This window comes from Peromyscus leucopus, chromosome 9 (genome assembly GCF_004664715.2).
Source record: "Peromyscus leucopus breed LL Stock chromosome 9, UCI_PerLeu_2.1, whole genome shotgun sequence".
Classification (NCBI taxonomy): domain Eukaryota; kingdom Metazoa; phylum Chordata; class Mammalia; order Rodentia; family Cricetidae; genus Peromyscus; species Peromyscus leucopus.
The window spans coordinates 43,673,362-43,688,298 of NC_051070.1; the positions used below are offsets into that span (position 1 = coordinate 43,673,362).

The 14,937-nt window shown below is 40.0% G+C and overlaps 1 protein-coding gene across 5 annotated transcripts in view; it reads right to left on the reverse strand.

The window, feature by feature from the left end:
* Positions 1-556: 556 nt before the first annotated feature.
* Elf1 (E74 like ETS transcription factor 1) overlaps positions 557-14,937 on the reverse strand; it is a 96,630-nt gene continuing 82,249 nt past the window's right edge. For 3 of the 5 annotated variants that reach the window (XM_028878756.2, XM_028878794.2, XM_028878745.2), the window contains 5 exons: positions 14,643-14,810; positions 12,552-12,635; positions 11,023-11,215; positions 8,101-8,550; positions 557-2,691 (listed from right to left, as the gene is read on the reverse strand). In XM_028878756.2, the coding sequence (XP_028734589.1) occupies positions 2,103-2,691; positions 8,101-8,550; positions 11,023-11,215; positions 12,552-12,635; positions 14,643-14,810 (1,484 nt within the window). In that variant the 3' untranslated portion in view covers positions 557-2,102. The remainder of the gene's footprint in view (positions 2,692-8,100; positions 8,551-11,022; positions 11,216-12,551; positions 12,636-14,642; positions 14,811-14,937) is intronic. The other 2 variants (XM_028878803.2, XM_028878786.2) reach the window with 1 other exon arrangement.

Below are 14,937 nucleotides of genomic sequence, written 5' to 3' on the forward strand. Positions count from 1 at the left end.
GTGTTGTGTGTGTGCATTCTTTTAAGAAACATTTACCAGGTCATCTGGTACCACTGTACATACTAGTAACTGTGTGTGAGTGTGTGTGTGAGTTGTGTTGTGTGTGTGTGTGTGTGTGTGTGTGTGTGTGTGTGTGTGCATTCTTTTAAGAAACATTTACAGGTCATCTGGTACCACTGTACATACTAGTAGCTGTGTGTGAGTGTGTGTGTGTGTGTGTGTGTGTGCGTGCGTGCGTGCGTGCATTCTTTTAAGAAACATTTACCAGGGCCAGTGTGCTGGCTCAGTGGGTAAAAACACTGCAGGCCTGGATTCGACCCAGGAGCCCATGGTGGAAGAAAAGAACCAACTCCCCCAAAGCTGCTCTCCCCTCTGTGCTCCTGCTCAGGCATGCGCATGGACGTGCACACAGTGTGAGAACATGTGACAGGTAAGGTGGCATGTGCCTGCACTCAGGAGTCGGAGGCAGGATGATCACTAGTTCTGGGGCAGCACAGTGTGGTCCAAGGAGGCCTTGTATCCAAAAGAAAGACAAACACTTTCTTGAAAACAGAAATATTGAGAACTTTTACATGATTTAATAATAAACAATTAAAGATACAAAAATGCTTAGAGGATTCCAAAATTTAAATTTTTGTTTAAATACAAATTCATTTCATAATATGAAAACATACAATATTAGCCCTCTAAACATAATGATTTCTCTTCTACAAAAATTTCTATACTAGAAAATTTGCAGAAAACAATTTCTTGTGACATTAAATGTACATTATTTACAGTTGAAAAAGTAATCTAAGACTACTTCAGGAACTTGGATATATGTTATCTTTGTATGCAATTTCCTTCCCCCTTCACCCACAGTAAAAAATTTATCGAAATAAAAAGCATTGCTTTTTATAGTTACTATAAAATTATGCTTTTACAACAACTGACTCCACTACATTAGCTCAGGACTCAGGTTGCTTTCTTGGCCCTTTGAAGCCCTGACTCTCAGAACAGCAGCCTGCCATTTAGCACTCAGCACTTAAGTTTCTAATAAGTCACAGTGCCCGCTGGTCTAAGGATTAATGAACAAAGAACTTAGAATTTATGGTAGATCTTGCTGATAAGAATCATTTTGTGAGGAAAACATTTTTATACAGTATTCTTTCTACCTATATTTGCATTAGAAAATAATCTGGTAATATTCTGAATAATTTTAAAGTACAGATATTAAAATCATAAAATTCATGATAAGACAGGAACTTGGAGAGCCTTTTTGTCTAGTCCAGTGCATCCCCCCTTCTTTTTACCAGAAGGGCAAAGGCTCTAGCAGATGAAGCAGCCTGCCCAGGGTCGCACACCCAGCTAGTGGGGGTGCCACTCAAGGGCCACCGCTGTTATACTATCACATCTCTGACACTCAGCTTCAGACATTACCATGGGCACGTTCCATTTTGTTGTTGCTTCCTTTTGGATTTTTCTTTTTAAGGTTTCATGTAGCCCAGGCTGGCTTTAAACTCACTATGTATCTAAGGCTGGCCTTGAACTCCTGATTGCCCTTTGTCCACCTCCCAAGTGCTGGGATTACATGTGTCAACACACTGGGCTTACACTACGATTTATAATGTTATTTAAACAGTGCAGCCAACTAAAGTCAAGCTAAGTGACATCATAATAATTTTAACAGTATAAAATAAGTTTCTTGCATCTGAGTCAAGACTTAAATTATACAAGTGGAATGAAAATACTTCCTATATAAATTTCCTGTTGACTTACATTTAAGTAGTATTTACAAACAATTCAGGAAGCTAATACAGTGTAAAGTTAGAAAAGAAACTTTAAAAACACTTATGATATAGCAACTGAAAAAAATCTCAAGAAGAACTTCTTCATAATATAAAATTCCTGCTCCTTCACAACTGAGTTCTGAAACATACAGAGAAGAGAAACACTTGGGTTTTCCTTCTCCTCTAGAAAAGGCAAAAGTAACTATGTTTCACAATTATAAAATTATGGACTTCTGTGGATTTTTCGTAGGAAAAAAATCAGGTTATTTTAAGACAACCAAAAGCAGAGTTCATTTAAAAAAATAACCACCCATAATTCCTTTGGTGTGCTAATTAAAAAGAGTTGGGCTCTAGCAGTTCGTTCTGTTTGATGGCTACCTGAGAGGGAAACCCGTTTGAACTGGACACCACCATCACATAGGGCTGTGGCTGCTGTTCAGTGTCTTCATTTAAATGCTCTTCAAAGTTTTCCTCTGCCTCTTGTTTGAGAGTTTTTGTTTCCTGAGCTTTGATGACAGAAGTGATCACAGTGCCAGGTGGGTGTGCAACCAGCTGGGAACTTGGAGAAAAGGTCACCACAGGGGTAGCAGCACTGAAGGACGGAGATGAATCCATACTGACAGCTCCGTTGCAAATGGACTGAACACTGCTTGTGAGGACCTGTTGTACATGGGTAGGGCTAAAGACAATGGAAGGAGGAGAGCCTGGCTTCTGTGACTGTAGCACGACGTTTTCTTTCAGTACAGTCATGGGCGGTGATGATGGAATGGCTTGTAAAATAAATTTCTGGGACCCGGCACCTGACGATGGGTCTGTGCTGGCTATAACCGTGGTGAGTGGCACTGTCTGGAGTGTTACTGTATGCAACTGCTGGTTGCCAGGAGACACGACTACTGGAACCTGGGTTGAAGCCTGTATCGTCCTATTGAGATCACCAAACAGAAGTGAGACAATTAGCACATGGTACACCTTTTAAAACTTCAGTACTTCTTCACAAGTCATTCTTAAACGTATTCGCATTGCTACTTCCCCTATTTTGTATCACAGCATAATTGATTAACATCATGCCAAACCTTGTTTTAAACATTGTACAGGCTGGGTGTGGCAGCAGCACACCCCTGTAATCACCACACTCAGGAGGCAGAGGCAGTTCGAGGTCACCCTGGGCTGTATAGAAAGACCCTGTCTCAAATGAAAAATCTGTGAATACTGCCACGTTAACACAACTGGGTAAGGCATCAACACACTAAGCAAGGCATTTATGTATAGGCCACTCTAAAGAAAGGCATGAATTTAAAAGGTCTGTTGATTCACCATGCTCACTCCTAACAAACATCAAACTTCACATAATTGTGTTCAATCTGTTTTTTTAACATAAGAGAAAAAACGCTCAATTAACTTTAAAACAAAATACTATCTTAACATCTATTTTTTTAACAGTTACTAGAATTTTCATAGCTCATAATTGGTATCAGATCTACATCATACAAATCATGACTGTAACTTCTAAAAGTTCTAGGTCAACAGAGAGCAAAGTTCAAGCCAAGCTTTGGCAAAATAAAATACACATATATTTTAGCAATTTTAGAGGCCAAAGTAATTTTCACAGTAATTTTTTCAATTTAGGGTCTTTCTATGATGCCCAGACTAGCCCTGACCCCACCCACCAGTACACAGGATAATAGACATATGCCACCCCACCCAATATAAAACTACAATTTAACAGAAAAAATATTAATGTAAAATCCAATTTATAGAACTAGCAGTAATAATGAGATACCCTTATTATTAAATAAAAAGGTTCATAAATGATGTGATGACTCAATATAATTTTAAAAGTTTGCACTTATAAATATTACAGGTTTTTGTTTGTTTGTTTGAGACTTAAGTCTCTTATAGCCTAGGTTAGTCATTCTCTCCAGGTCCTGCCTCTACCACCCAAGTGCTGGGATTACAGGCATATACTACCACACACAACTTAAAGTTTATAGCTATGGTTACTGTTATTATAAGTCAGTTGAAAACTGTATCTTGAGTTCAACTGTTCTCTCTAAATTTGGTCAAGTTATTTTGTGAAAGTTACACTTCAAATGGCTCAGTACTAAATATCACCTAGGAAGTTATTAAATATAAATTTTATTGTGCTAGTTATATGTGACTGGTCACATATGCAAAGATAAGCAGTCACATGAAAAGATAAGACAAAGACCAAGTGCAACTTAGAAGTTCAGAAGAAGTGAGAAGAAGGAACAGGATGACTCCAGCATTCACGTGGAAGAGTAAATCTGTTCAGATTGGTACCCAAGTCACATCATGAACATCAGTCTATGGGAGGAGAGTAACAGTTTTTTCTTTCTTTCTTTTTTTTTTTTCATTTTGGAAACAAAGTCTTGTTATGTAGCTCTGGCTAGCCTATAACCTGCTATGCTGATCAGGCTGGCTTCAAACTTAGAGTGATTCTCTTGAATATTGAGTACAGGCATGTACCACCATGCCCAGCTTTAACAGCTCTCTAGAAGGGTAGAACTAGAAGAGACAAGAGTCAAGTAATATAGATTTAATAGGTGGGAGGGGTATGACTCATAATAAAGGTGTGGTAGTATTAGGCAAACAAAGTGAGTTGAAAAAAAAACCTTAGGACACAGGGTTTTCCAAAACCTACTGTGCCTCTCCTATTCTTCTCACCTGAACCAGAGTATCTTTGGGGAAATCAGTTTGAGTAGCTACCTGACCTGGCCAAATTTTTTTAAAAATATATACTTACAGGTCGTGTGTGTAGGAGCATTTGTCTATGATTGCATACATGCCACAAGGCACACTTGTAGATATCAGAAAACCACTTGGATCCATCAGTTCTCTCCTTCCACCATACGGGTCCCAGAGGTCACTGATGCAAATGCCTTTACCTGCTGAGCCGTTCCACTGGCCCCTAGATTTCTTTTTGTCTGTTTGCAGATAGGGTCTTACTATAATATAGCACAAGATGGCCCAAAACTATGATCCTCCTGCCTCAAGCTCCTGAGTGATGAGACTGTAAGCTGTGCCCCACTGAAGCAGGCAAGCACAGGGATAGCTTAGCAGCCTGGGGACCCCACCTGCATCAGGCCACACATACACCTCATTTCAAAGAATGGAGTAAGTTGTCCCTCTCTTGGCAACTCTTAGTGACTCCTATTTTGTTGTCAGTTTCCATTCCAATGTGTCTCAGAATATATCCAGACATGAGCAACAGGGTCCCTAGTCTGATCTCAACTCATTTTGGGTAAATCTGCAGTAAGGCCAACTGTATCCTCCCAATCAACTTTTCCCTACTTACCTTCTTATGTCTATACCCAAGGGATACTCATATGATTAGAATAAAATGTATCATAGCATGCACAATAATCAAGGGCTTAGACAATCAATCAAAACAGAACCCTTAGAAATCAACTCCTCTTCCTGGAACCCAAAAGAAAGCCCTAAACATGAGCTATGGTTCTGGGGCACTCCAGCTCAAGTAATCCACTGCTCCCTTGCAGCATTTCATGGACTTTCTCCTTAAGCAAAACTTCCTGCTACTTTGCCATCTCTCTGTGTGTTTTCAATTCTTTGGCTAAGACACCAAGAATCTGGACACACCTGTTCAGACATGACCACCAGCAACACCACTATACCCAAGCAGATACCACAATAAAGTCACAGACCTTCCCATACCAAGCGTTTACATAAATTTATAGATAAAATAGCATTTGCCATCTAGTTATCACAAATATATATATATAATCAAAAGTATATATATATAATCTTGCCACCCTGTAAATGCTATGATCTTCATTTTACATGTAGGTACTTTGTTGCAGAGGTAGACAGATTCCTTAAGGTAAACAAGTCTGACTTCAGAACCTATGTGCATAACCATTACAACACACACTACTTCTTAAGTCCTGAATAACCTCAGCTAAAGATGAATACTTACTATTTTAATTTTCATTTTTAACTTTTTGACATGAATGTGTGTGCTTTCCACCCATTGCCCTGTCCCATGAATATGATTACATGATTAGTTCTTCAGTGTGTCCTGCACCCATGCCTTTACCTTCTTCTACAGCATGGCACAATGTACTGGGAAATATTGCATATTACTAATGAAAGCTATCTCTAGGTCTTCAATGCTTTTGTGCAATGGTTTTAAAAATGGGCTTTTTTTTTTTTAAAATAAGATTGCTATCTCTGGGAAACTTATATAATACCTACAAAATAAACATATTGACTCATTTGAACAAATTCTAGAGCAATTTTCACTTAAAAAAACATTTGGAGCCAGGCATTGGTGACACACACCTTTAATTCCAGCACTCGGGAGGCAGAGGCAGGTGGATCTCTGTGAGTCTGAGGCCAACCTGGTCTACAGAGCGAGTTCCAGAACAACAAAGGCTACCTGGAGAGACCCTGTCTTGAAGAAACAAAAACCAACCAAACAAAAAGCATTTGGAGATTAAAATAATGCAGGCTTGAAATCACAACACATGGGAAGCTGAGGCAAGAGGATAGTATACCCTGCCTTAGCTACGTATCACATCTTTGTCTCAAAACCAAACCAAAACTGGGCAAGGCGGCAGACTCCTACAATCTCAATGCTCAGGAGAAGGAGGCAGGGAGACCAAAAGTTCAAGGCCTTCCATATATATATATATATATATATATATATATATATAAAATCTGAGACCATCCTTGGGCACAAGATACCATGTCAAATAATAAATAATAAGCTACCATGAAGTTCCTGCGGCCACAAGAATTTCCAAACATTTTTTCTTTATAATTAAATCATCAGTTGTATCCAATTATGTTATGTCAGTTTTACCTTCAAGTTAACTACTTTTTAAAACTCCTAAGCTGCTTGTAACTAAGAGCTATCATATTGCTGATTTATGATTCATCAGAATTTCTGAGGCTTATTATTATGTGACATTTAGCTTGTGTTGAAAATTGACTCAGGTGTCAAGAAGTGTCATTTAATGTCACAACCGCATGTACTCATGTTTGGAGTACTGTGTCCTCATTTTATAGATGAGGAAATATTCCCAATAGTCAATTGATTTGCACATTTAATACCTGGCAAGGCTGGTGGGCTGAAAGGTTTGGCAGACATTCTTCCTACCATGTTACCTTGCTTTTAAAGTAAACCTACAGCTTTAGGCATTTTTAGAGGATAATTTTAAAGACTTTAAGACAAACTATTAGTGCCTGGATAAGTATTAAAGAAAATGGACTTCAAAGTTTACCAGGGACAATTCTGAAACACTTTACCAGGAGTTTACTTTGTTGGTCATTGAACTATCATGAAGTCCAAATCAAAACTAAAACGTATGAGTGCATACATTATAAACTGATTTAAAGGAAAACCTGAGATGTTGATGACAATTCCTGTGGTTTACATAAACCCTTTCCTCCCCAACTTGCTTTTGGTCATGGTGTTTCATCACAGCAGTAGTTAACCCTAACTAAGACAAACTACAAAAACTATAAATTACCATTTAATTTTGGACCATTATCTCTTGCCTTATTCTAAAATCAAATGAAATCAGTCCTAAATTTTTCCAGAAGACCAATCTAGAGATAGGATTTTCTTGGTCAATTGGATGTTCAGCACCTTTTTCAAGTCTGATTTGATTAAACCGGACTAGAAGACTTTGCAACATCTGGCACATTAACACCTGAAGGAGAGAAAACCGACTCCTGACCGTCACACTTGGGCTTCAGATGTATTCTAAAACAGGTCTTCCCAAGTGATACCACTTATTCTTGGTAGTGAGTGCATCCTAAATGTCTCAGTTATGACAATTTATGCTAGGTTTTTGTAGACTGTGGTCTATTATGCTAAACAAATCGGTAAAGTAACAGCAAACACAGACTTGGGAGAGAGGGAATCAGGAAGGTCAAATAGCAAGAGTTGAAGGATATCCTGGGCTACATGAGAGTCATCTCAAAAACAAACAAGGTCTAAAAGATAATTTAGTGGTTAGGAGCATGTACTGCTTTTGTTGGAATAAAATTCCCAACACCCACATCGGGCAACTCACAACTGTCTACAACTCCAGCTCCAAGGGACCTACTATCTCAAGCCTCCACAGGCATCTGCAGCCAGGTACACAAAAACCCACACAGGGACACACATAATTAAAAATAAACAAAAACACAACTGCTAATAGAATCAGAGACCTGATATAATTTTGCTCCTGAAACAATCTATTGACGAAGAATTCTACCTTCTGAATCCTGACCCACTTAACAAACAATGCCTCTGCTCAGAACATCACACAGTGATGTGCACCGCTCACCAGTTCCTCACCTAATACTCTGAAGAGAAGAATTTGCTGTTTCTTCCTGCATGGTGCTGGTTACGGTTGCCTCTCCTTCTGGAACCGCTTGTACTGGCTGTACCACATGAATAGTCCGGAAGAGCTGGGTAGGATAGGGAGCCTGGGAGGACTGCACTGTCCTCACAACCTCTGATGGCTGTCCAGCTTCCATAGGATCTTTGGGTTTGGTAGCTTTAGAATTCCCTGGTTTCAGAATTGTAGCGGCCCCTCCTTTTATTCCTGGACTTGAAGACACTCTTGATCGGTTTGCTTGATTCCGACTTGATGTGGTTGTTGGAGAAAAGGAGAAATCCGAAGACTCTATGCTGGAACTTGGATCATCATCATCTATGTATATGAGATCTTTTGGCATTTCTTTAAACTGATACACCAAGCGCTGACCTTCCACTTTTGCAAGAATACCTCTTTGGTAATAGTACCTAGTCGAAGCAGACAATTTCGTCAATCTTATTGAATCAAATATAAATTAAAATCATAGTCAACAAATTCATTTTTTCCTAATCATAAAATTTTAGGGCTAAAGTTTAAAAATAAAGAAATTTGTTGTTACTGTGCTTTATTATTTTGTTTTGTTTTGTTTTTGAGACAGGGTCTCTTTACATAGCCCTGACTATCCTGTAACTCACTATGTAGACCAGGCTGGCCGTGAACTCACAGAGATCTGCCTGCCTCTGCCTCCCGAGTGCTGGGATGAAAGGTGTGCCTCACCACACCAGGCAGAAAGTGAGGAAATCTGTAAAGGAAGGGCATTTATACAAAATATGTACAAACTCATACAAAGGTTAAATCCTTATGAGGGACTGAAAAGATCACTTAGTAAAGTGCCTGCTTGCATAAAATCCTGAACTCCATCCTCAGCACCCATGCCAGGGCAGGGCTCAGTGGCACATAGCCCCTGTGCTGAGTGGACAGAGAGACGGGCAGATCTCTCTAACCAGGCAGCCTAGCTCAAATCAATGAGCTCTAGGTTCAACAAGAGACCTGGTACCATAATACAACATGGAGAGTAATCAAAGAAGACACCCAAACCTCTGACCTCCACCACAAGCACCCATTCACACACCCACACAAACACCTAAGTACACACATGCAAGTCCTTATTAACAGCCAAATCTAAGATGAATTCTGAATAGGGAACTGTGGAGAATGACTGGAGCTTCACTTCCTGCTGTGGATATCGTTCTGTATAAATAAAACACTAACTGGCCAGTGGCCAGGCAGGAAGTAGGCAGGACGAGGACAGAGGAGAATTCTGGGAAGTGGAAGGCTGAGGCGGGGAAACACTGCCAGCCTCCGCCATGACAAGCAGCATGTGAAGACGCCGGTAAGCCATGCGCTACGTGGCAAGGTATAGATTTATAGAAATGGGTTAAGATATAAGAACAGTTAGCAAAAAGCCTGCCACGGCCATACAGTTTGTAAATAGTATAAGCGTCCGTGTGTTTATTTTATAAGTGGGCTGTCGGACTGCGGGGGCTTGGCGGGACCCGGAGAGAAAACTCTCCAGCTACAACTTTTATTCCTTCTTCTTCCATGTTGCTAATTTTCTGGGATAATCAACTTTACTACACACTTCAAGACATTGTCTCCCCTTCTCTACCTTACTAGCAGCATTCATGCAATTTAAATTTAAATTTAACTCAATTGTGCAAAATTTGGTGATTCAGATGTCAGAGGTTTTAATAAAATCAAGAACCTAAGTGATTCTTGTAAACACACACCTATGTCTTTTGTATATAATGTCCTTTCCCTAAGCAGCTCTCTCCCTCTCTCTGCCCTCAAATGTGGGTTATTAAAACCTTTCCTTGGGGCTGGAGAGATGGCTCAGCAGTTAAAGAGCACTTATTGTTCTTGAAGAAGACCCAGCACCCACATAATGTCTATACCCCAATTTCAAGGGATCCAGTGCCACCTTCTGACTCTGCTTAGAAGAATGATAAGGGGAAGGGGGAAACAGGGGAAGGGGAGTAGGAGCAGGAGGAGGAAAAGCAGCAGCTGCTAAACAATTTAAGCTAATAAAAGATGAAGTAGTAGTAAGCAAGGTGTGGTGGTGTACACCTTTGATCCAGCATTCTCAAGGTAGAGACAGGTGGTTCTCTGTGAGTTCAAGGCCAGCATGGTTTACACAGTGAACCCTGTCTCAAAAAGAAAAGAAAAAGGAAGTTCTAAGTTAAGATGACAAACTATATATCCTCTAATCATTTCTAATTCAAGTCTTTCTCAAACACGATGTAGAATAATTAATGATACAGTCATAGAAAAACAAAACAAAAATGTGCTCAAATTTCTTTTATCTAATATCAATATTGAAGTATTCATTATTCTACTATAATAACAGATATCAGAGATTAACATTTTATAAATTTTCAGATCTCTTTATAAGTAAAACATAAGTTGGGTATCTACTTTCTGAAATGCATGGGACCAACAGTGTTTCAAGGTTTTAGAGTTGGTTTTGAATATTTTTAAATATTTGCATAGATCTTACCAGTTGAACATCCAAACTTGGAAATGCCCTCAAATCCAAATTGCTTAATCCTCTTATTGTTGCTCAAAAGTTTCAGAATCTGGATTCCTGACTTTCAGACTAGACTCTGCTATTTTGCATGAGTATTTGTATGAGAACAGTATTTTCCCCAGTTGAAGTAAGATTTAACTTTAAATGTAGCTGGTTTCTGTAAGTACCGTGGTTCCTTCCATAAATATAATTCATGGGCTGGGGATGGAGCTCAGTAGTAGAGTGCTTGTCTAGAATACACAAAGCACTGGGTTCATTCCCAGCACTACAAAACAAACAGTATAAACACAATCACAGCCCTTAATTTTTAAAAAGTTGCCTGTTTTTCAATACCTAGGAGTGACATATTCAACATAACAAAACTCTCACATACCTGAGTGCTCTTCCCATGGTCTCATAGTTCATGTCAGGTTTGTTTTTGTGCTTCCCCCACAATCTAGACACTGCTTTAGAATCCACCAGTTTAAAAATGCCTTTTTCTCGTTGTGTCCATTTGATGTATTTAGGACAGGTAGCTTTGTCCTGAAGCAGAGCCAGTAAAAACTCCCAAAGGTAAATTGTGTTTCCTGAAACAAAATCATTTTACTTTAAAGGAACACATTTTCCTTTAAAAGCACAAACCAATCAACCAAAGGACTAGAAGTCTTACAAGGTCTGTCTTTACCCGCAAAGAAATATCACATCATTCAATTAGCTGATGCAATCCCTCAATATTGGTGAATCCAGTCCTAGGATCTAGTAGAGACCTTACTAAGTTCATACATATGTGATGTATGAATGGTAATCTTGTCAATTAGATTCATGATGACCTAGGGGAAACACTGAGATCATTTCTGTCTGCTCTTTAAAAACAATCACATAGTGAAAACATCAAAAGTATATTAAAATAAAAAAAGCTTTCAATAGTCCTCTTTATATCAGAACCAGCAAATCAACCATGATAGCATTCTTCAATTTGAGCAAGAGTTGCAGAAACATTAGATGTCCGAACACACCATAGTAAGGATCTACAAACTGAAACTCTAGACTAGCTGAGTTGCTGTAAAACATTGCTGAATGCATTAATGGATTATTTTGATAGACAAATGAAAAAAACTGAAATGAATTTCATAGGCAATTTTGTTACCAGTCTCTTTACAGAAATTGATGACAGTATCTCTCTCTCTCTCTTTTTTTTTTTTTTTTTGGTTTTTTCCGAGACAGGGTTTCTCTGTGTAGCTTTGTGCCTTTCCTGGATCTCGCTCAGTAGACCAGGCTGGCCTTGAACTCACAGAGATCTGCCTGGCTGTGCCTCCCAGTACTGGGATTAAAGGCGTGTGCCACCACCGCCCAGTGATGACAGTATCTTTTTCTTTTTTCACAGCTGAGGACTGAACCCAGGGCCTAGCAAGCGCTCTACCACTGAGCTAAATCCCCAACCTTTTTTTTTTTTTTTTTTTTTTTTTTGGTTTTTCGAGACAGGGTTTCTCTGTGTAGCTTTGTGCCTTTCCTGAACGGAACTCACTTGGTAGCCCAGGCTGGCCTCAACTCACAGAGATCCACCGACAGTATCTTGTAAGCGCCGGGCAAGAGTATGTTCTATTTGGCTCTAACAAGAAAAGTGATGAGCTGAGTTTGGGGTTACAGTGGTGCAGCATCTGTAATCCCAGCATTTAGGAGGTGGGCAAAGATCAGCAGTTCAAGATCAACCTCAGCTACTAGGGAGTTCAACAGCAGGGCAGCCTGGACCACAAGGTTTTACACACCCAAGGTAGTCATTTGGTACATGTGTATCACACACACACACACACACACTTTTTGGTTTTAGTTGTGTGTGTAACAAGGAGCAGGAAAGGAGTGCAGGGAAGATGGGAAGAAAGGAGAGGGTACTGGACCTGTAGATAAAGGAATCTTAGTACTTACCCTTCCCATCTTTATTTTTCTTTTTCACCGATATATTTGGTGTAGTGGCTGGGGAATCTGGTCGTGGTGGTTTTGTTTTTCTTCCTGAAATCAGAATAGCTCTGTATAAATATTTGCCCTCAAAATTGAATGAAAATGGGCAGTTTCACTATCCTGTCATTTATCAAAAATTTCAAGTTCCAAACTTTTATACATGGGTCAAACAAACTGGTATCTCAAAATGCTATCTAAAAGAAAAATAACTTCAGTAAAAACTGAGCATTAATTAGGGTAAATTCCAAATAATTACTTATATATGAAATTATACTTCAGGACTAGAGACACAGTTCAGCATCAGAGTCCTCGTCTAACGTGCACAAGCCCCCAAGTTTGATCCCCAGCACACCAGGGATGAGGGTGGGGAAGGGAAAGAAACCAGAAGTCACTCTTTGTCTCACCTGTAAAAAGAAAATGAGGTCCAATTTCAAATGCTGTGTTTTTCTCTGAGATCACCACACTAGTGCTTTCCCTTACATTTTTTAAAAATATTCTTAACACCAGCCATCTTGGAGCTCAAAAAAATTAGCCCTACAGCTGTGTGTGGTAGCACACACTTTAATTCCAGCACTCGGAAGGTAGAGTCAAAGGCAGGTGGCTCTCTGGGAATTCTAGGCCAGAGTGATTGGGCATGCCTCTTTTGTGGGGGAGCGGTGGGGGCAGGGAGTTCTTTTTGTAAGACAAGACCTTGCTTTTGAAAAAGCTCAGGGCAGGAACTTAAGCAGGAATGGTAGGGAAATACTGTTTACTGGCTTAGGTTCATGCTTACTTAGCTTTCTTAAACAGCCAAGATCACCTTTCATAGGGATGGTATGGCCCATAGTTGGTTGCCTTGCCTCCAACAACAATTAGCAATCAAGACCCACAGACATGCCCAAAGACAAATCTGATCTAGGAAATTCTTGAATGCAGGCTTTCCCCTCGGGTGACTTTAGGCTGTGTCAAGTGGACAATTAAAACTAACTACGGCACTCTCCATTTGTGAAAAGTGCAAGATTCTCCTTTAACATAGTCTAACATTTGTCTTCAGTTGCCTGCAGAATCCCAACTTTCTGCAGTGTCTTCCCGTTGGCACCCTGCAATGGAATCTTTGATAGACTGGAGGTTTTCAAACTATGCCCTAGGGCAGCAGTTCTCAACCTGGGGGTCGAGACCCTTTCACAGGGGTTGCATACCACATATCCTGCATATCAGATATTTATATTATGATTCATAACAACAGCAAAAGTATAGTTCTGAAGTAGCAGTGAAAATAATTTTATGGTTTGGGATCACCACAACATGAGAAATTGCATTAAAAGGTCACAACCTTAGGAAGGTTGGGAACCACTGCCCTAGGACATGAGGAGTGGTGATACACACCTGTGATCCTTGCACTTGGAAGGAGGATCTGGGTCATTCTTGGCTACGTGGGAGTTCAAAGCCAGCCCAGGACACTTGAGAGCATTTCTCAAAACAGAGGGCTGGAGAGAGGGAGGGCTCAGCTGTTAAGAGCACTGGCTGCTTATAGAGGACTGGGATTCTCTTCCCAGCACCCAGTGACAGCTCACAACCAGCTCTGGCTCCTGTGAGTATTAACATGCGAGAGAGAGGGGAGGGGGAGAGAGAGAGAGAGAGAGAGCGCGCGAGCGCGAGCACACACACGCACACATATTTGAAGATAAATAAATGCAACAAAAGACAAAGAGCTGAAAATCTCCTTTGGATGAAAAAGATCAACTATTAAGTACCTAAGATTTTTAGTGACTAATATGAAGAAATACCTCGATTTGTTTTGTGTTCTCATTTTTTCTTACATATCTTAACTGGTATAGAAACACCCTCTATTAAAAAAGTGTATTTGGGCCGGGCAGTGGTGGCGCACGCCTTTAATCCCAGCACTCAGGAGGCAGAGCCAGGTGGATGTCTGTGAGCTCGAGGCCAGCCTGGTCTCTAGATCCAGAACAGGCACCAAAACTACGCAAAGAAACCCTATCTCGGGAAACCAAAAAGAAACAAGTATATTTGGATTCTCCATCAATACTGACTGGTGACCTACGTAAGGTAGACACTCACCTTTCTTTCTTTTAGGTTGTTCTGGGGATGAGGCTCCTGGGGAGTCTACATTTATTTCTTGCACTTGCTGATTTTCCATCACTTCAGGAATCCCATCCAATGTGACGGACACATGGGTGATTGGAGCAACAATGTCATCTTCAGAGGAACTAAATATATTATTATCTACTGGAAATGAAATAGACTTTAATCAGGTATGTATTATAAACCAAATCATTTCTTGTTTCTATAAACTCGCTGCCTTTTATTTTCTTTGCCCTAAATCAAGCAACCTAGGCTGGGATTCCTACACCTG